Source organism: Eutrigla gurnardus, assembly GCF_963514095.1.
Source record: "Eutrigla gurnardus genome assembly, chromosome: 6".
NCBI classification, from domain to species: domain Eukaryota; kingdom Metazoa; phylum Chordata; class Actinopteri; order Perciformes; family Triglidae; genus Eutrigla; species Eutrigla gurnardus.
In genome coordinates this window covers 19,617,933-19,641,040 of record NC_139920.1, presented here as the reverse complement: position 1 = coordinate 19,641,040, position 23,108 = coordinate 19,617,933, and the positions used below count along the sequence as shown (strand labels likewise).

The following is a 23,108-nucleotide window of genomic DNA, read 5'->3' as shown; positions in this document are numbered from 1 at the left end:
CATCTTATTACACGGATACTGCATCGCCTCCCATCTTCTCCAGCTTTTTATTTGTTTTTTTTTGACCAGCGACTTTGGTATTTGGATTCATTACATTACACTTTGAAAAAAAAAAAAAAGAAAGAAAAATGTACAACTGCATAAATATAAAATTCTTCCACCATGAAAATGGCTAAAACATTCAATAGTAAGTTGCATCACGTCGTGTGATGTGATGTCTCCAGCAAAAAAAACCAAACAGATTTCAACGTTGCCACGGTTTTCATGGAGGTCGACCACGAAGCGCTAACGGACTACGAGACGCATGGAGACACGAATGTCCTGCGAGGACGACAGACGGATCAAGAACAGCTTCATGGTTGGCAGTCGCCTTAAAAGGTTCAGAGTACCATGCTAGTATTCAGTTAGTCAGCACATTAACACACACACAAACACGCACGCGCGCGCGCACGCACACACACACACATACACACCTTGGACCACTGAAGCGGACATAAAACAGATTACAACAGGACTGGACTACGGCACTGGACTACATCTACTCAGGATCAGACAGTTTGGCGACAGAAACAGCTCGCTATGCGTCAGTAGTGGAATTACAGTAATACGTGAACACGCCGCTCCGGAATCTTCCGTGTTCAGTAGAATAAATATCTGCTATTGCTACTCTTGTATTTTACATTCTAACCTGGACGCCGTACGCACACAGAGAAGCTAGTGTAAAGCACACAGATTAAGTGGAGGTCCTGTATATTATGAATGTTCAAAGACTAGTGGTGTTTTATCTCAACGCTTTTTTTATTCGCTCTACATTTTATTGGTTTGCTCGCCGCCGCTGAGGTCACGAGCTGATTGTGAACTTGACATCAAAGCGTCCCTGATAGCGGTCTTTCTCGCTGTAGTCGATGTTGTCGCCGTAGGCTTTGCACTCGATGCGGACCTCCTGGTCTATGGTGATGTTGTTGAACTGGATGGCCACCAGGGGCTGCAGGTACTGGGGGTGCAGCAGCTTGCCGTAGTATGGGTAGTACTGCAGCGGGAAGCCCTCGCCCAGGCCGAAGTACTTGATCTCCCCGACCTTACCCTCATCCTCGTCTCTCTGCGAACACAAGCGGGGAGTTATCACAGCGACCTGGAAGCACTCGTTCTGACTCGAGGACAGGAGGAGGGTGGGTCACCTACCTTGTTCTTGCAGTAGATGGGGATCAGGTTGGGCTGGGCCTTGGCCTGCAGCGGCTCCGGGAGGGACTGGTTAGACGGAGTCTGGAGGAGGAGACACCGGGTCACTACCACATCATCCACGACAACTGAGAAACCAGACTGTTCTTCTGCAGCTGAATGACGCCTTGACTTTTTAACTTACATTCAGATTATAAACGCGTGTGTGTGTGTGTGTGTGTGTGTGTGTGTGTGTGTGTGTGTGTGTGTGTGTGTGTGTGTGTGTGTGTGTCCGTCCATCCTACCCGGGGCTTGAAGTTGACGATACGGTTAAGCTTGACGATGATGCAGGGTCTCCCGTCCTTGAAGCCGTAGTTGGGGTCGGTCTCCCCGGAGCAGCCGGCCAGCAGAGACCTGCTGAAGCGGCAGGCTTTCCTCTGACCCAAGTCCTTCTCCAGACTCCCACGGTCCTTGTAGGACTGAGGACTGTCTGCAAGAGAACACAACGAGTCACTAGGAGCCACTAGGGGCCCCCGGGGCTCTGATGGAGCCACTAGCCCCCCCCGCCCCCCCAGGTCTCTGATGGAACTACAGAAGAGGACTTGCCTCCACAGTCTTCGAACTTGGCGGGGTCGGTCTGCTGGGCCTCCTCGTACTTCTCCAGGAAATCAGTCATGGCGGTCGTGTACTTCTTGTACGTTTCCTCTTTGGAGATGCTGAAGTAGATCTCAGACTTCTCAGATCAGACTTCTCAGAGCGAGGCGTGTGAGACAGACCTGCAACACACGTTCATGTCCTCATCAACACACATTCATGTCATCATCTTCAACACATGTCATCACACGTTCATGTCCTCATCAACACACATTCATGTCTTCACCAACACACATTCATCTTCTCACAAACACACATTCATGCCATCAACACGCGTTCATGTCACCATCACATGTTCATGTCCTCAATATACTCACTAGAAATCACTCAGAAATATAAACCTTATAAATATACAACTATGAATAGAGCCTTATATATCAAACAAAGGATACAATAATACATACATTTGTTTTATGTATTTCTACAGGGAGACTTTATGAATTATGATAATCTTATTTAGATCATTTACTTGTTTTTCACAAAGAATTGTGATGCAATAAAAATGTTTCCTACCTCAATTTTAAGTGAACCTGCATCACATTTCCACTTGTTCAATAATATGTGCAAGAATATATTTAATATATTTTAAAAAACTTCATTATTTTAAATTTACATGTATTTAAATTTCTTCATATTCTAAATCACATTTCAGACATTTTTTTACATCCGCTAGTAAAACTCATTCAACCAACAACACAATAACATCAACATTCAAATTGACCAGTACTACTACTACTAACTACTTCCACTACTACTACCACCACTACTACTGCTACTACTTCCACTACTCCTAATAACACTACTACTCCTACTACTACTCCTACCACCACTACACAACTACTCCTACCACTACACCTCCAACAACTACAACTACTCCTACTGCAACTCCTACTACTACTACAACTACAACAACACTACCAGGAGCCTCACTGGGACATGAAAGCTTCACTTGTAGTTGTGGTGCAGTGAAGCATTCTGGGACTTCCTCACATGCTCTGTGAGCGTGGAGCTGTAATTTTCCACAGCAAGAGCAAGGCGAGGAGGCGTGGCCATTGAGAGGAAACATGACAGTAATGAGCCTTTATTTCCCAGCAGCCTCGCTGGTGGAGCTGGTTATTTGTTGCAGTGAGACGCACAGAAGTTTCAGGGAGGCTTGTGAAAGTTCAGCACCCCCCCCCCCCCCTCCTCCCCCTTCACACACCACTCCCTCCCTCACCCCTCCCCCAACTGCCACTCACGTGAGCCCGGTCACAATGGAAACTTTCAGAGAGAGGCATAATCCTCCTGGCCTCTGCTTCTTTTAACACACACACACACACACACACACACACACACACACACACACACACACACACACACACACACACACACACACACACACACACACACACACACACACACACACACACACACACACACACACACACACACACACACACACACACACACACACACACACACACACACACACACACACACACACACACACACACACACACACACACACACACACACACACACACACACACACACACACACACACACACACACACACACACACACACACACACACACACACACACACACACACACACACACACACACACACACACACACACACCTCCTAGTTCGCTAGACTCTGATCTGGTTCTCCTCTGAGTGGAGACACTTCCAGCAGTAACATGTGAAGAACGTGAACGTTTCATGCAAAGTGTGAGAGGGAGCAGAGAGGAGAGAAGAGAGGAGAACCCAATCAGAGTAAAGATTTCAGCCTGGAGGGAAACATCGACGCTCAGCTGAAGGACAAAATGGCTGAACCTGATCTGAGGTCACACAGACTAGGAGAACCATAGACAGGCAGGAAGGGAGACAGGGAGAGAAAGTCAGACAGAGAGGAGGTAGAGAGACAGACAGAGAGGGAGGGAGAGAGACAGACAGACGGAGAGACTGGAAGAGAGACAGACAGAGGGAGGGAGAGAGAGAGACAGACAGAGAGGGAGGGAGAGAGAGAGACAGACAGACAGGGAGGGAGAGAGACAGGCAGAGAGAGACAGACCAGGGCATGGACACTGATGTTTATGACCATTTATCTGCTCGATGAAAATTAACTCAGTCCACCTCCAGTTCTGAAGGTCCTAAAAGCTGCAGTCTCTCTGCTGGCCACCAGGGGGCGACTCCTCTCTGATCGTATAGAAGTCTATGAGATAATGAGCCTAATTCTCTCTTAATTTATTATCTCAGTTAACATTGTAAACATGAGTTTATGGTCTCAATCTCTTGTTTCAAGACTTCTTCAATCCAGCATGATGTTCATTTAGTACATTTAGAGTCCAACAGACCAGAAAGCAGGGGATACTTTATGGGGCGGGGCTTACCTGCTGATTGACAGCTCGCTACCACGGCCTAGCTACTACCAAAATCCAAGATGACGACAGTCAAAATGCCAAACGCAAGGCTTCAAAACTCAACAGGCGAGGTCACCATGATGACGTCCACTTCTGATAGACAGTCTGTGGGAAAACTCGCATGATCCTCCTGTTCATGACTCAGCCAGTATTAATGATTAATGACCTACAGTCACAGGTTCATGATGATCTCTAGATATTTCTAGAGTGGGAGAGGCCTGTCCCCAGCAGATCATTGCCCCGTAGACCAGCTGCATCGTACTATCGGCAGATTCACAAGATCCCTTCAACCCAGGTCTCTCAAAGACCGCCTCTTGGACTCTTCATTGAGCTTCAAAGTGAATCAAACTGATTCATTTAAATTCCTGTATTTTTCATATGAATACATCCATTGCAAATAAAGAAATCGGAAACGTCAGTTGTGCTCCTGCTCAGCAGCAAAGGCCTATGATGTCATACAGGTGAGGTGCTTACCTGGGGGGGCCACGCGGTCCTGGTAGGTGGGCTTGTAGTTGCTCAGCGTGAGCAGCAGAGCCTGGATGGTCCCAACGAAGATGCCGGCCAGACATCCGTAGAAGATGACGTAGAAGAGGAAGATCTTCACTGCAGGAGAGACGGTGACATCATCAGCAGAGCTTCTCTTGAATGGCGTCAAAGCTTTCATTCATTCATCAGAAATAACCAGTGAAGTGCACTCTTTATGGGTCAGAATATATTTGTGGCTTTTAACTTTGATCAGAAATCCAGCAGATTTCTTTGTATTTTATCAGAAATTTGTTGCGCATATATGATCTTTATTTTATTATTTTGCATCTAGGAATCATTGGATTTGATGACCAAAATTTGACAATTGTTTTTTATTGAAAATGCAATTCAAATAACAGCAGAGTGAAGATGTTGGGTTGTTTTGTCATCTCACATCTCAGATCTCTCCTCGTTGTCGGATCATTCTAGAACAACAGTTTAATTTCAAATGTTCTCCAATCATCCAGCAGCAGGAGACCACCAGAGTGAGTCACGGCCCCCCCCCCCCCCCCCCCCCCCCGCGCTCTCTGTTGACGACTGTAATTAGCATTTCCTTTCAGACATCTCCAACGATCACAAATAAACCCTGTCCTGGTTTAAAACCAGACACGGTTTCATGACAATCCGACAAAATAACTGAGATTCCAGATTTGTTCCTGATTCCATCTGATTTACACTCTTAAAACATGCTGGAATCACTTTTCTTCATCAATATCTTGGAGAAAAAAAAAACGAGATAAATGCATTTTTAAATCTGTTTTTCTTTGTGAACAAGATATTATTTATGTGTATATATACACAATATATTATTTACGATAACCCTGGTCAGTCTCATGCACCTCGTTTAGAATATTAATATATGGAGCCTTGGGTCTAGTCTAGTCCTCATGGGTCTTATTGAGCCCCGGTGAAACCCATGTGGTGGGTTTTCCAGACTGGTACCCGTCTGCTGGGCATGTGAGGCGCCATCGACAGGTACAGAGCTGTCTGCAGCGTCACGTGACGCACCTGTTGAGCAGGAAACAAGACCCTTGCTGGCAGCTTGTCTCCACGGCGATCACTCGCACGGATTTCTCCACACTCGGCCGGGTTAAGATAAAAACACGCTGTTCCCACATGCTGCAGGTGAAGTGAAGACGTTGTTCCCTCCGTGACCTCCATGTCGTTCCCTATCACAGCCGTTCACTAGAGAGGCATCGTAATAGCGACAGCCTGAGAGTCTGAATGCCACAGAGGAACCAAATATCATCCATGTCCATGGAAATGGGTTTCTCCCCCCCTCCCCACTGCACCACTTCACACCACCTCAGCAGCCCCGCAGTCCGTTTCTCCGACGGCTTTAAACGCCTCACACATACACACACGCACACCTGTCTGTCTGACACTCCTTCCTGTATTCCCTCCACTGAAAAACAACAGTTTGCTTCAAACGTAGCCAGTGAACGTGTCTCCAGCGTGCTGCGTTCACGGACCTTGGGGGTTTCAGCCACTCAGGGATGCACATATATTATACCTGTTGCGTTTTAGAGAGTGCGACATCACACTCTCTCACACACACACACACACACACAGTAGAAGTACACGAGAGGAGGTAATATCACAGTAACGACGTGTTCACCTCCGTTAAGTCGTCGTCGTTCCGTTAACGGAGCCCAGCGGTGTCACGACACTTTCTCCCGGAAATAAAGTTTTAACGTTTTAGATTATGAGGAATTAAAGAGGCGCAGCGTGGTTTCTCTCAGACTCGCGTCTCTTAGATTATTAATCATTCTGAGGGAGGGGGAGGGGGGTAGAGACGCGAGTCGTGATCTGTTCAGCCCCGGTAAGTAAACCGATTTAGCGGTCTGATCGGGTCCCCTATAACACGGAGGACGTTATCCCATCAAATCAACAAGCTGCTGGCCGCATTAGGCGCCTCAAAGCCCCGGGTGTTAGAGCCACTAATCCGGGTCTAAACCGGCCAGATTAGCTAATCAGCTCGTTACCGGGAGAAATCACCGGTTTTCCCTTCCTTTTCCCACCGAATGAGACGGAAGTTTGCCCCCCGGTGATGTGAGTCAAGTGTCCCGGCCTCCCTCCCCCGGCCCGTCCTTCAGGATGACCTTTAACACACGACGATTATTCGGGATCCGGGCGACGCCTTCGCCGATAAACCCCCATTACCGCAGATTAACCGTTAAAACGGTCAGAACAAATATCACGTTATGTGAGTTAATTGCTTGTTTGACGGTAACGTGACGAGTCGTGAGGTGGAAAACCCCCGCCGACCTGTCGCGTCTCCGGTCGGCTAACTCTCTCTGCTAACTCGCGTTCGTGACGCGTTGATACCGACATGAAACCAACTTCTCCTCCGCGAAGAGGCGAAGTCACGACGCACCCCGGCGGCTCTAACAGGTGCAGTCTGCGGCCGCGGGACGGGCGGGGAGACCGTTTTTTTTTTTTACCACTAATAAAAAAAGGGCATGGGGACTCACACCAACTGCTCCCAGTTCGTCCAAGAAACTCCTTCTTCTCAGAGTTCCACACGAACGTCTTCCAGCCGCCGTCGCCGTCTTTGTTCCCCGACATGTTGCCTCCTGGTGAAAAGTGTACGTCCTGGGTCTGAGGTCTCGCCTGATCGTGTTTTTTCTCTGGGTGCGGGTCTGCGTCGCGCAGCCTGTTAACTGTCCCCCACAGGAAAGACGAAAGGACGTTCTGGTCCCCGACTCCTCCAGTAGTACCACACACGGTTTATCTCTCTGGGAAACCGGCTCCGCCTGTTAACTCCCGTAATAAGTTCCCCCGCGGAGGGGGAGGGGGAAGGGGGGGCGCCCAGCCAATCACAGGCGTCCTCCGCTCTTTGCGTAAGAGGGAGAAGGAGGGGGGGACGGAGACTGTGGGGCCCCACGGAAAATGTCCAACAGTTGTCAGAGACGTTTCAAATGATGTCGGTGCCATGGCAACCACTGCGGTCCCTCGAGTCCCCGAAGTCCACCGCGGATTTAACTGTGTCGCCAATCAGCACATTTAACGTTCAGTGTGAATGAATAAACATCGGCTATGAGCTCGAATTAGCCTCCACCAGGTGTGTGTGTGTGTGTGTGTGTGTGTGTGTGTGTGTGTGTGTGTGTGTGTGTGTGCGTGTGTGTGTGTATGTATGTATGTGTGTGTGTCCCAGGAAGTAGTCTAATCCAGGAATCCACAACCTTTTTGGCCCCAACAGTCAATAACCTCACCGCCCTCCCTCCGTTCACGGTGTGTGTTAGCAGTGTGTGTTAGCAATGTATGTTAGCAATGTGTCGCACTAGTTACCCGTCAATGTAATCTAGCAACACTACCACTTCAAACACTGTTTTTCATAACTTTTAGCTAACTGGTCCAACTGTTAGCTCATGACGGTTAGCTAACTGTTCCAACTGTTAGCTCATAGCTTTTAGCTAACTGTTCCGACTGTTACTTCATAACTCTTATCTAATTGCTCCAACTGTTAGCTCATGACTGTTAGCTAAATGTTCCAACTGTTAGCTCATGACTTTTAGGTAACAATAACAATTTAGAGTATCCGTTAGTTTAAGTTAACTACTTCAAACATAATTAGCCTCTAGCTACGTAAGTGGAATTCAACAAGGTGTCGTATTAATGTAATAAGTAAAGTCTTGACCGGCTGTCATCAGTAGTCCAAGTTTAGTTGAATCCTTCATGTGGTTGTTACTCGCTGTCACCAGGTCATGAGTCACAACATGACAACACGATGACACTGCTCTGAGAAGTGACGGCACGAGGAGGAGCCGGCGTCGCTTCACACCATTTATTAAGTCGGGAATTGAAACTTGAAGATTTTGTTGAGTTATGGACATAATTAGTGATGTGCAGAGTCGGCGTATTATCAGAACATACAGGAGTCTCTCTGCTGTTAGTTCAGACGACGGGGGACGTTTTCATACTTTAAAGCAGGTTTCAGTGATGTGCATGAAAATCTACCAGCCTGATGTCTCATCACACTTGGTGAAAATGGTGCATTATGGGCCACGGGGGGCAAACAAATTAGAAACCTGGAGCAGATCTGAATCCGAGGTCAGAACCGGTCTTGGAGGCGGAGGCGGAGGCAGGAAGAAGAACAAGAGGTTCTTTCTCTCATTTGCTTTCAGTCATGAATGTGTAAATACGATAATTAAGATAATCCTTTATTAATCCCACGGCAGGGAAATGTGCACTGTTACAGCGGCAGGAGTAATTAAACGATAAAAAACAAATTAGTGGACAGACTGGATGGTTGAGTTCACATTATTGCAAATATGAAATATTAATATAGTGATATTGAAGCAAGGAGTTGTGTTTTGGTTGGTTTCTGTTCAACAACAATCATCGACACAAAGAGACAGAATACTGGTTATTAACGTTATCTTTCTGATGAACAAACTCCAGGTTCAATAAATGACACTTCATTATAAAACATATAACGTAACGTATGTCATTGTGATGTTGCTGATAAAAACAACACATAATAAATACAACACACCAATAAAGACATTTGTGTATTAGTTGAGAGAAGATTCTGCAGCAGCTGCTGGAGTCTCATCACACACACACACACACACACACTACAGGGTGTTTGCTGGATTACACACTCAATGACACACTGTCTGAGTGTGTTTAGCCTATATAATGTGTATCTGTGATAACAAAGCACAGTTTGTTTAGATAACCTCGAGCACAGCCAACCAGAAGTCGGCTGGGCCACTTCTAACGTGTTGTCATTGTGACGAGCAGCAGACATCGTGTCCAAGGTTCCATATCTGCTCCTGTAAGATGTGAATGTGAAGGTCTCTTCTGCTCTGTTTTACTTCTACGCTCACGAAGGGGACACAAGTGATGACATCACAGACCTTTATTCCTCTTATTAGTCATAAAAGTCTTATAAAATGATTATTCTGACATGAACGGGAGACCTGGTCTACATGGAGGCGTCCTGATGGATTGGCCGGTCCAGCAGCTGTGCTGCGCCCTGGTGGTTCAGGCGGCCCCCTGTTATGTGTCCTAAGTAAACCATGTAGTGCAGCTTTGTAGTGGAGCTGATGGAGCGGAGATAAGGGGGGCTGGCCCGTGTTGACATAGATGGAGGTGCAGCATTCTGAGGCAGGTTGTGGACGGGGTCTGGTATGCAGCGTGTGAGCTGGACTCACATCCTCAACAATAGTGTGTCTATGCGGCGGGCTGGAGGGATGGTGTACCTCCTGGACCCTGGTCTTCTGTTTGAAAAATCAATTTTCAAGATTCGATCCAATCCGAACTCCAATCGGATTACTTTTGGAAAAACTGGCCCCTGATGATCATCTAGTGGTGGAACGTTATTAATCCATGTCACTATGAACACTAGATATTAATGCTCATTAGCAGGTTTGGTTTCTGTTTGTAAACACACAGCCTACAAAGATGGCCGACCAGTAGTTGAGTGGGTTTGCTGCAGAGGGCCGATCAACAGGACAGGAAGCCCCGCAGGGAGATGGCCGATCAATAACCTCCATGTCACGTTACTTTCCAGGCAGCGACCACATCCTGTCATGAGAAACTCCTCCCAGATGGAGATTCATCATCAGCATCCAGCTGTTCCACACTGGTTCTGGTTCTGTTGCCACGTTTAAACGACAACAACCCTACTGAATGGTAGAATTAGCCGGTTTGACACTCAGATGTGTCTTGTGACATCACAAACCTGTGTGACACGAGATCATGAGTTCTGTAAATCTAGTCACCGGCCGTCTCAGTTACCCCTTTTCCAGCAACGCGAAGCTACTTCAAGAACCGGGCTGGTGCCCATGCTCTCTCTCGTTTCCACAGGCTAGAGAGCCCAGAGAGCCATGTCATTACATCACCTTATACGTCTGAGGTTTCCCTGCTAGCGCTAATTTCAAGCATAGCAGACACTTCACTTCAGAAAAGTATTTATTTTGGCAAATAATACAATAACAATAAAATACACAAAATACTAAATGCTCAACATTTTTTAAAGTGTAGAGCACAATGTGTACAATATCAATAATCAGAGCGTTTGATGTTTAGTCATCTGCAGGTTGGGCCTCCATTCAATATTGTCGATGTCCTACAGTTCTACAAACACAGCCAAGAGAACAGCAGTTTAATCAAAACTTGTCCACGACGCTGTGAAGCCAGTTGTAAAGAGTGAGAGAGTTGGCAACCCTGCAGCAGCGTATTTTCCCCTGTAGCGTTGAGTGTAAACAGCCCCTAAACTAGGTTTGCGAACGGTTCTAGACTAGCAAAGAGTTCTTGCTGCTCTGGAACCAGTTTTCCTGGCCGAGAGCCGGTTCTTTGTCTGTGGAAACAGGAAGAACTGGTTTCCCGATTAGATACCAGCTACGAACCGGCCCTCAAAATGCCTTGGTGGAAAAGGGTCAAGTCAGACAGGAAGATCTCCTTTATCACAATGCTGCCGGCTAACAGCACCATCGTTCGCACCATCGTTGTCACTGTCATGTCACCAACAGGGTGATCATGTGATGTTTTTACATGGGGGACTGGGTTTCTGTTACAACCTCTCAGGTTTCATGAAGACATAAGCAGATTGCCACTCTCATATCTGTATGCTAACTATAGAGCCAGAAGGCTGTTACCTTAGCTTAGCATACAGCTAGCTTGGTTCTGTTCAATTGGTAAAAACAAATCTGCCAACCAGCGACTCTGACGTGTTCACACCAAACACGGAGAGATGTTTCAGGGATTCAAAGAAGCCAATGCACTACGTTCACGCTGTGCCGAGAGAACGAGGCTAATATCCTCATTTAGTGTCATTCGCTTATGAGTGGAAATATTTAGACCAACCAACCAACCAACCAACCAACAGACAGACCAAGCAACCAACCGACCTGAACAAATCTCATGTCTCTAAATCTTCTCAGCATCCTCCTGAATCCTAACTGGAGGTACGTTGTCTCCTGGGTCTGTGGTCCCCCAGACGTCTACAATAATAGCTTGCATTATTCCAGAGACCAGATCAGACCATGTGGAGAAACCAGAGACTTACTGTGGTCCAAATAACAAGGTCTCTGACGTATATATTTATTTGGAGTGTTGATGGAGCAGCTACAATGTTAGCATAGCCTAGCACCCATCAACCAGACTCCATTCAGAAAACAAGTGTTTTAAAAGTAGTTAGCTTCTCTCTAAATTTGTAGATAACCCAGCTGCAATATACTGTTGGAGAGGATGTGAAGTGGTTGGCGACCACTCTCACATATTTTGGGACTACCCAATGATGCTTCCTTTTTTGGAAGGGGGTAAATAGTGAGCTAGACAAAGTTCTGGGAATTAATATACTATTCACCCCAAGTCAGTTTCTTTTCGATCTAACTCCTGAAGACATGTACACTAGAGACCAAAAGCACTTGTTACATATACTCTTGATGACTGCTAGGAAAATGGTGACAATAAAATGGATGAATCCACAGCCACCTACAGTGGCACAGTGGAAACAGAAGCTGAGGGAAGTGTATGGAATGGAGGCTTTAACTGCTCAATTACAATTAAAGTCTGATGTTTTTGTGAGAAGGTAGCTCCCCATAGCAAGATACCTCTCTAACTGAGGGGAACCCCACAGTATGCTGGAATGTCTTAACTGTCTACTAATTTATTCATTTATTATTTTTCTCATTAGTATTATTCAGCTTTTTGAACAAGCTTTTCTTTCTTTTTTCTTGTCTTTAGCACTGTCATATAATTTGTGGTGTTTTCAAGGAATGTTTGTTTCTCTTTAATAAAAATAAAGTTAAAAAAAGTTAGCTTGTGTTCTTGCAGACAGATCTAATAAAGCATGACGTTTTACTGATCACCATCACTATGGAGTTATTTCAGCATCATTTTCATCTGGTTATTGATATTAAATCACTGATAAATACTTTATTCTGGGTCCCTGCAGCTGTGGTGAACCAGTTGATGTGTGTCTTGCTCTAGTGACACAAGGCAAAACTTATGTGTGGATGTGTGAACCTTAACATGCGTCTCATCATTAATTGTGAGCTTGTGCAGAAGCTGGTCTTTATAGACAGACGGGTGAGATGAGGCTGGTTTGACAGACAGACGCCAGGTTCACCTGGGGTGAAGACAGCAGGTGATAATAAACTGTTGAGACCAGTTAGAGAGCTGCAAGCTTAGCATATTCACACAGTGGAGGAGACCTGTTGGAGCAGGTTTTTATCGGGACCAGGAGCCGGCTAATTGGCTCCCAGGTGTGTTGATTACAGATGATCCAGGGAGCAGTGAGAGGGAAATAAGCTAACACAGAAACCCAGAAAGCCTCCCAAAAACACACATTTTATAGATTTTTACACTTCCTGTTCCTTCATCTTGAGGTCAGTCTGTGGTTAGAACAAGGTTTCATCCTGGTCTGATTCAGTATTTAGTCCTGATTTGATCCAGGTTTTCGACCAACCAACCTACCAACCAACCAACCAACCAACCAACCAACCAACCAACCAACCTAGTAACCAACCTACCAACCGACTGACCAACCGACCAACCAACCTACATACCAACCAAGCTACCAACCAACCAACAAACCACTGACCAACCAACCAACCAGCCTATTGACCAACCAACCAACCAACCAACCAACCAACCTGCCAACCAACCTACTGACCAACCAACCAACCTACTGACCAACCAACCGACCGACAAACCTACTGACCAACCAACTAACCAACCTACTGACAAACCAACCAACCAACAAACCTACTGACCAGCCAACTAACCAACCTACTGACCAACCTACTGACCAACCTACCGACCAACCCATCCAACCAACCAACCTACTGACCAACCCATCCAACCAACCAACCAACCAACCTACTGACCAACCAACCGACCGACAAACCTACTGACCAACCAATTAACCAACCTACTGACCAAACTACCGACCAACCCAACCAACCAACCAACCTACTGACCAACCCATCCAACCAACCAACCTACTGACCAACCTACTGACCAACCAACCGACCGACAAACCTACTGACCAACCAACTAACCAACCTACTGACCAAACTACCGACCAACCCAACCAACCTACTGACCAACCCATCCAACCAACCAACCAACCAACTGACCCACCAACCAACCAACCAACCAACCTACGGACCAACCAACCAACCATGGGCTTCCTATCATTGAATATAACATGAAAACTGATCTTGGACATGATTCACCAGTTCTGACCTCAGGATCCACTATGTTGAAACCTCTTCTGTCCTCTGACTTCCCTTAGAAGTCAGAGTCCTCAGAATGAACATGTAGATGTGAGTTTGAGAAACTAAACAACATCAGCAGAGTTTCTGATTGATGATTCCATTGTCTCTTCACAGAGGACTCGGCTGTTAGTGGAGAATCCCATTAAAAGAGACTGAGACTGGAGTTAATTGTATTATGTAGGAAACAGAATCCCCAACACAACAAGTCGTCTTTCTTTTGTGTTGCACTAACTAACTATACAGTGTATATATATATATATATATATATATATATATATATATATATATATATATATATATATATCCCTCAGCTCCCGCAGCTCCCCTCTGCTTCGGCTCATCGCCTGTGTTGTTTCCCTGCAGACAGCAGTGCTCAGTGTAGGCGTGAGTCTCAGCTGATCGCCATAGCGACGTCGTGTGAAGCTGCCATGACATCATCTTCAATGCCAACCTCGCTGAATCAGTTGATCAGCAGGCAGACAGAGGAACCTTCTCACAGCCGACATTTGTCTGCAAACAAAGCAGGAGAAGCACAGACGGAATTAGTAACGGCCACATTCCATTTAGATGCTGTGCATCTGGGACACTTGAATGCAATGAAGCCATTGTAAATGATTATTTACACCTGTTTCCTTCCTGGCTTTGAGCTGTCTGAACGGGTCTGTTGTTCATCATGGAGTGGAACGTTCGTTCTTTGATTATTTAGTTGAAAAAAAAAAAATCCGTAAAATCAAAAAACATTTAGAAACCAAAGAATGAACAGTACACAGATTTAAATACGAGATTGGGAGCCTTGGCTAGAAGCTAATGGCTCACATGCATGAATGGAGCAACAAAGCAAGGACAAGCTCTGATAACAACACACACAGAGGGAGACAGTAGATTGGCTACATAAGAACAGTGTGCAGGAGGGTGATGATGCTCTTTGAAAGATGCTCAGTACGCTTTTATTCTGAATTTTTTTTCCTACAGTGGCCCTAATACGCCATCGGTTTCTGATCAGAACTAATAATGCATAATGGCCCAAGTCATTTTTTGGCCAAATTGTGATATTTGCCTAACTTTATTCTCCTACCACTGCTGCATCTTCCTGCCTTCCTGCCTATGTCCTTCGCCAATCACAACACTTATTAGAATCCAAAAACACTACCTGCCTAAGTCATCTCCACTTCGGAAGTTTTGATACAAACAAAATGGCAGAAAGCATGAGAAAGAGGGCTCGGCTGTCCACAAGTGAAGCATTAACTCTTCTCATTGATTCATTTTCATCTGGTAAGAGTTCATATTTCTTCAATTTTCTAGACACTAAATGTAATTTCAGTCAATCAAAGGGATTATACTGTGTATTTAAACTTGAAATCACATGTTTTGCTACAAGAAAATGAAGTAGCTAAATATTATTTATAAATTATAAATATTACCTCATTTTCTGGTCAGAACAAATCTTTACACTTAAGAAACATCACCATAAAAAGACATTTAGGCAATTTTAGACATTTTTAAGCAAAATTTCAAGTGAAGTCATTTTTCAAGCGACATTTTGACTAGACATAAGAAGTACTGTATTTGGAAAGATTTAGATTTTTTTGCAGTGAACCTACCTTTGAATTTAACATGGTTTACTGTGTTAAAACATCACTTAATTTTCTGCTCTACACACAAGAAACAACTTTGTTAAGGTTGACAAGTTACACATCTTGGTTATATTTAGGAGTAAAACAACTTTGGTTATGTTATGTTTGCATTATGTAAGAGAAAAATGCCTAAGTCATGGCATATTCTGCCTAAGTCACTTTTATTTGTTATGGAATAGATGATGAGTCTTTTTGTTTTTGCATACTTCTTCACACATCTGGTTAAATGTACTGTTACAATAACAATAAGAAATACCAATGTGATTTCTAAAAAAAAATGTGTTTTTTCTTGTTTTCCAAAAAACGTTGAAATATGACTTAAGCAATTATGCTATGAGGCTATAACGATATGTGATTATGTCAATATAATCAAAAACACAGATGGAAACAAAGTGTTGATGAAAATGAAATATGAAAGTGGACCTTGCTCCCGTATCGTCTCCCAGATAACCATGAAGGGGGAAGTCGTGGCCAAATGAATGAGAACAGGACGTCATGCATCTGAAATCCTCTCCCACTATCACCATCGTCATAGAGGCTTATCAGCAGCAGCGGCGGCCTCGGCTCAGTCTCCGCCTCTAGCAGCCACCACGCAGCCCCTGTCCTAACGAGGTTACAGCCCGGAGCAGAGCCGTTGTTATGGTGGCCTTTTGGGCCGGCCCCTTAATTTCATCAGTGAAGCGCTATTAAGCAGCAAAAGGCCTTGGGGGGGAGTGGTGCATGATGGGACACCTTTGACATCCTCACAGTGGCAGCTGTGTAGCCATGCATACCACAGATAACTGTGTTTGTAGAAGCAACCTCTCATTCACAAGAGCCTCCGAGTTCGTCTGGATGCGTTCAGAGAGAAACACGTCCATGCTTCAGATGCCAGAGAGGAGACAAACGGCCGGGATCTTCTTCAGATGTTTCACATTTATTCTTAACATGCTCCCGGAACTTCACATCAGTGTCACTTCAACTTCACTGTTCAAGTCATTTAAACTGAAACCATGAGGATTGTTTTACCGAATCGAACCGAACTACATCGTTTTGTAGCGTTCCATTTGTTTCCATGGAAACCTAACTGAGAGTTTACTTTCATTGTATGACAACTTCATTTTTGAGACGACAGAGTTGTAACCAAGGTTTTTTTTACACAGTTTCATAATGTTACAAACCAACGGAGTCTCATGGTAGTTCGTGAAATAGTCACGAAATTTAAATAATCTACTGATTCATGTACAGGATATGAATTCCCCATTTTTTTATGTCGCTCATCATGACTTACTTATATCAGTCAGAAGGATTCTTGGTTCCTTAACCACGAGACGATGATACATTACAAAACCAACGTAAGTTTTAGATGACAAAACCAACGATAGCTTTAGATGACAAAACCAATGATAGCTATAGATGACAAAACCAGCGTTAGCTTTTTAGATCCTGATTAACTTTATATTGATGTTGTTTTGGAGACATGAAGAAAGTGGAGATTCATGTCCCTGAATACGGATCATTGACAGATCATGTGATGACGACGATTTGACTCAGAGACTTTGTATGTTGTATGTTTGTATGTTGTCCTGATGGTTCTTCTGAGTCCACCAGATCAGAGATGTAGATTAGTTTGGGCCTGTAGTTCTGCTTGCTGCTCTCTGGTCCTTTTAAAGGGGGGCGGGGGCGAACCTGGAGTTGACTCATCAATGCAAGTCTACACTCCGCTATACAACCAGTCCGGTCTCAGCAGACGGTGTCTGAAGGTCATCCAGCGTCCAATAACAACGACCCTCTCGTGTTCTGCTTGGAGACCTGGTGAACAGTGAGACGGGTCACTGCTCGAAGACCCTGGTGAACTGTGAGACGGGTCGCTGCTCGGAGACCCGGTGAACATTGAGACGGGTTGTCGTTGGTGTCTTGTTGCGTTAAAGTACATATTTGACGTGTTTATTTTATCGAGAGGTTTTGTTGCCTAAATGTGACTTTTACAGTTTCACAGTAAAAATGGAAATGTCCTTAAAAAGCCTATTTATACACCTTCTCCTGAGATCAGGTTGGCAACAGGAAGATGGAGAGTCCTCGGCGTGTTGCCGTGGAGACAGGTCTGTGTGATGGTGCTGGGTTCAGGGAGAGGCAGATGTGCACTGCAGCTCCCGAATATCATCTGAGATAAGACGAGGACTCATTTGTAGACATACAGATGCTCAGATTATGGTCTGGTTTAATTTTAACAAATCCAATCTCTCCTATATGGAAAACAACAACAATAACAGTAATAAAACATATGCATTTAGAAATAAAAGAACACCCCTCCCCCCAAATGAAATATCTATTCCTACATTAATCTTTATCATGAACACATTCTCAGACACAAAACATGTATCAGAGCAGAGAGAGATGTATTCCTACGATGTATTTCTACGATGTACTCCTATGATGTACTCCTATGATGTACTCCTGCAGTCCCGGTTCAGCGTCTCCGGTCCTGGTTCAGTGTCTCCGGCTGGTCCCGGTTCAGCGTCTCCGGTCCTGGTTCAGTGTCTCCGGCTGGTCCTGGTTCAGTGTCTCCAGTCCTTGTTCAGTGTCTCCGGCTGGTCCTGGTACAGTGTCTCTGGCTGGTCCTGGTTCAGTGTCTCCAATTCTGGTCCAGTGTCTCCGGCTGGTCCTGGTTCAGTGTCTTTGGCCCCAGTTCAGTGTCTCCGGCTGGTCCTGGTTCAGTGTCTGCAGTCCTGGTTCAGCGTCTCCGGCCCTGGTTCAAGGTCTCTGGCAGGTCCAGGTTCAGTGAGTCCGGCTGGTCCTGGTTCAGTGAATCCGGCTGGTCCTGGTTCAGTGAGTCCTGGTTCAGTGAGTCCGGCTAGTCCTGGTTCAGTGTCTATGGCTGGTCCTGGTTCAGTGAGTCCCAGATCAAAGTGTTATGAATGAAGCTCCACATTCCAGCAGTGCTGCTCTAAATAGAACCTTTTAAATAGACAACAGATCTATAAATAGCCGGTGGCTCGGCGGCTCGGATCGTCGGCGGCGGAGGAACTCCTCCTCACTACTCCTGAACATGTGCTGGTTATTCTGGGATGCTGAAGATGATCTCTCACATGGGATCAGACTCTCAGCATTTCTCTGCTCATCACAAACACAGTCCGGCCGATGGAGGAAGACATCATGGACAATCATTATCATATTTATGTCATATTCATGAATCCCACACACGATGTTTGTCAGCTTAAAGATAAGGCAAGGCAAGGCAACTTTATTTGTATAGCACATTTCATACACAAGGCAGACTCAAAGTGCTTCACATCATACAACAAAGTGAAAAAAAAAATTAGAAGAATTAAAAGAAAATAAAGGCAAATTTAAAAATGCATTACAGAAAGAAAGGAGAATAAAAAAATATTTGCAATAATTAAAAACAGTGCAGACATTAAAAGATTAAGCAGAAAGCTATGGTGAACATAAAAGTTTTCAGTCTAGTTTTAAAAGTGGTCAGAGTTGGGGCAAGTCTTACAAAACAAAGTCTCATGTTGTCTTCTAACTGAAGTCTCAGACTGTAACAGATTCTTCAAAATAAACTTCTGTGTTGACAGGAAACAGTTTCATGCTAGTTACATGAATAATTTTCCTTTCAAAATAAACAGTTTAAGGTTTACTGACGCAACAAAGCTCCGTGGTTGGGTTTAGGAAAAGATCGCGGTTTGAGTTAAAATAAGTATGTTGTTATGTCATAACTGACATTAGCTGAAGCTACATAAGTCACTACGGCCTCCTGGGTGAAAATCCTGTGTTTGTGGCACCACATCTGATCCCAGTCCAGTTATTAGTTAAATATTTAGCAGTGATTGTATTCCAACAGGACATAAAGCAGTAAATACTGCTGAGAAACAGTGTAACACATACCGTAATACATTAAACATTCAATACAAGTGTAATAATAATAATAAAAACAGCATAGATAATGTTTACTCATATACACAAATTTCATTGGAGAAAGCAAGTAAACAAGAAGTCCAATCCAATGTAAAGTGGGACCCACCAGGATTTAGAGATCTGCATATGAGAACGATCCAGACTCAGACGTCATCTCTCAACTCTGGGATTGTAAACAATGACGTCCTTACTCGGATGTTTATCATCTGCTGGAAGAACCAGAGACACAGAAATATTAACACATTATTAGTGTTGAGCAAAGTAAGAAAAGAGACAATAGAACATGTTTGTTTGGTGATGAAAAGCAGCCGTTTTTATTCAAGCCCACAGCAAAGTAATTTGATGGTTAACACATGCTAACGGGGTGTCTCATCTTTTAAGGTGACCCGCATCTGCTGAGAGACTTTGTTAACGCTCCGTCTCAGAGTCCACCTTAAAATGTCAAGTGAGGTCCACTTCTGGATTCCAGAAGTGGCCCAGTGGGAAACATCTGGATGAGCAAACACTTTAAAGGGAGGCAGCTGTGAGGAGGCAAGCAGACGGACAGATTCCTCCGACATGAATCCTGCTCTGGTGGCGTTGGCGGCGTCTCTGCTGGCTGCCGTGGCAGCTCAGTCCCAGGACCACCACGACATGGCCTGGGTCAACGGCTACCGCCAGGGCTTCAACTTCCAGTGTCCCCACGGCGAGGTCCTTGTGGCAGCCAGGAGCTTTTTCAGCGAGGCGGACGGCTCCGACCGCTTGTGGTCGTTTGAGTGCCAGCCGACGCCCGAGGGTCTGGGGGAGCCCACTGACTGCTGGTGGGACGACATCAACCGCGCTGGTCTGGAGTGGTGGGTCTGCTTATTTACCCGTTCATCACCTGCTTTCTGTCACTTTCACAGCTATTGCTTGTTGGATCTAATACAACACTGATCCAGAATTATATATGATGCAATTTTAAAAAGCTGTTGCTTCTCTGCAGGTCCATGACTTTGTCCAACAACACAGTTTGTTAAAGGTCACTATTAGCAGACAGCAAAGGTTTGATGCTGAAACTGTTGTATGAACAAAACCAACTGGTCTGGTCTACAGCTGGAAAAGTTCAAACTTGTTATAACACATGTATCTCTACTACATAAAGTAACTAATCTACTTGGTTATGTTGAGGTCACTAATCTACTTGGTTACATTGAGGAAACTAATCTTCTTGGTTGTGTCGAGGTAACTAATCTACTTGGTTATGTTGAGGTAACTTAAACACTTGGTTATGTTGAGGGAACTTAACTACTTGATTATGTTGAGGGAACATAACTACTTGGTTATGTTGAGGGAGCTTAATTATTTGGTTATATTGATGCAAATATTCAACTTGGTTTATGTTGAAGTGACCAATCTACTTGGTTATGTTGAGGGAACTTAACTTATTGGTTATGTTGAGGTAACTAACCTAATTGCTCCCTCAATGGACTAACACAGACTTGCTTGAAAATAATTTCCTTGTGTGGGAACATCATTTTTTTGGAGACCAGGTTTTAAGAGAATGCCTGAAAACTGATTTCTCATTCAGAGGCACAAAGCCAGCTCCTCTCCCTCTGACGGTTCCTGGGAACACGAACCTCTACCGGATCCCAACCAGACTCGTCCAGCAGGCCGGTGTCCAACGGACCTTCAGAGACCTTACAGTGTATTTTATAGCACACATGTTACTGAATGTCCGTGATTCCTCTGGATCACATCATTCATAAAAAACACCCACTTCCACATGAAAACTGTTCTCCAGACTCTCGGACCCTGGTGGAGCCAGAAGAGCAGGCTGGCATCTCACGGATCATACAAATAAACAGAGCGCTGACTCAGCTGTGTCTGCTTCACATTATTTGTTCTACGTTGAAGATTTGAGACCAATTCTGTGAAGTGTCTGTGTGACCTGCCCCATGCAGGGGAACTACCCCAGCTGAAAGGCTGAAGGCTGAAGTGCTGCTGGTTGAATCCTGCTGCTTGGACCTGGTCTTGTTGGGTGTGTTGTGGTGACAGCGAGTGTTTTGGCCCTAAACAGACCAGTATTTACTTACTCTCTTTTTTAGAACTGATTGACGAATGACTCTCGTGTCTTTGCAGGACTTCCACATGCACTCGCAACGGCCTAGTAGCTGGCGTCCAAAGCAAGTACTTTGAATCAGTTCTGGACCGGGAATGGCAGTTCTACTGCTGCTACTACAAACGCCGCTGCCCCTACTCTTGCATGTAGGTATTCTCATATCTTGAAGGTTTGTGCATGAACATTTATATTTGTTACAACATGACACACTCTGGTTGGCATCTGCAGGAAGACCAATGACATTCCTGACTACTTCAGAGAGGAGGCGGAGCTAGTGGTCCCAACGTATGGCTACTTCATCCGAGGGGCCCAGACCACCTTCAGTGGAGTCCTCAGGTTTTCTCACAGCATCAGTCTATTTCTTGCGATTGTATCTGCAGTCCAAAGCAAAAATGTGTGATGATTGATGATTTCGACTGACAATACTTTTTTCTTGTGCTCTGTTCCAGAGATCGGCAGTGGAAGTACATCCTGTGCAGAATGACGACTTACGACTGCGAATTTGAAAATTTATAGACTTGTAATCATCATTTCTCACCGCTGAATAAACAGTTATAACTGATATTTACTGTTACATTTAAACAAACAAACATGTAATAGTGATATGATTTCTGTTTCCATTCATGGGTTTATTTGTATGAGATGAACCAGAGGCCTGTACAACATTATAATAAAATAATAATAATAATCTGGCACGCAGCGACTGCTCTTATGAAGGTAAATGTAATATGGAAGGTCTGAAGGCGATCCGCGGCTCCCGCAGATCCTCTGGAAAGCTTAAGTGTTCCCGTTTAGTTGCCAGAGGAACTGGGAAGTCATTTAAAAGTTGTTTTTCCAAAACAAAAGTGAAGTATGGTGCTGCTGTCATGCTGCTGGAAACACTGCATCATCTCTGGGCGCTGAGGTCACGTGATGCGGCCAAAACAAATGGTCGTAGTTGCGTCATTGTAAAAGTCATGGAGGCGTACAAGGCCCGATCCAGATCTCATCTGGGAGATATGGTATCTCACTCCTGCTTTCAGCTGACTTCTGCGCTATTAAAGAAACTTTAGCTGGTGTTTGGTGTGAAACGGGATCAAAGCAAAAGACCTTCAGTTCCGTGAGAAGGTTGTTTATTCCATAGAAACAGAATGCACAACGGACAGTGATGGTCATGACTCATGTGACTGGTGATTGTTGTTAGTTGTTATGGTGATAACACACGTCAGCTGTAAAGTGATGTCACAGCTCACCAGGAAGGAAGGTAGTTTGTTAGCTAGTAAGCTAGATAGCTATGTAGTTAGTTAGATAGATTGTTAGCTATGTAGCTAGTTATTTAGATAGTTAGCTAGCTCGGTAGTTAGCTAGATAGATAGTTAGCTAGGTAGTTCGTTAGCTAGCTAGGTAGTTATCTAATTAGTTAGATAGTTAGCTAGGTAGTACGCTAGCTAGCTAGTTAGTTAGATAGTTAGCTGGGTGGGTAGGTAGTTAGATAGTTAGGTAGTAAGCTAGTAAGTTACCTAGTTAGATAGTTGGC

General features: G+C 44.7%; 2 protein-coding genes and 1 long non-coding RNA gene across 3 annotated transcripts; 1 reads left to right on the top strand and 2 right to left on the bottom strand.

The window, feature by feature from the left end:
• Positions 1-44: 44 nt before the first annotated feature.
• On the bottom strand, positions 45-7,485 carry atp1b1a (ATPase Na+/K+ transporting subunit beta 1a). The gene is given in 7 exon segments (XM_084012155.1): positions 45-1,099; positions 1,183-1,263; positions 1,464-1,644; positions 1,761-1,894; positions 1,897-1,934; positions 4,692-4,820; positions 7,217-7,485. Coding segments are annotated over 7 exon segments (915 nt in total). The 5' UTR covers positions 7,311-7,485; the 3' UTR covers positions 45-841.
• Positions 1,942-3,013, bottom strand: LOC311015098. Its single transcript, XR_014597325.1, has 3 exons — positions 2,598-3,013; positions 2,099-2,554; positions 1,942-1,981 (listed from the first exon to the last, which is right to left on the bottom strand). It is a non-coding gene; the product is annotated as an uncharacterized lncRNA (long non-coding RNA).
• Positions 7,486-20,014: 12,529 nt separating the features above from the next.
• On the top strand, positions 20,015-22,285 carry dpt (dermatopontin). The gene is made up of 4 exons (XM_084012157.1): positions 20,015-20,345; positions 21,613-21,738; positions 21,821-21,928; positions 22,042-22,285. The coding sequence occupies exons 1-4, from the start codon at positions 20,071-20,073 to the stop codon at positions 22,106-22,108; spliced, it is 576 nt and encodes a 191-aa protein (XP_083868283.1). The 5' UTR covers positions 20,015-20,070; the 3' UTR covers positions 22,109-22,285.
• Positions 22,286-23,108: the final 823 nt, after the last annotated feature.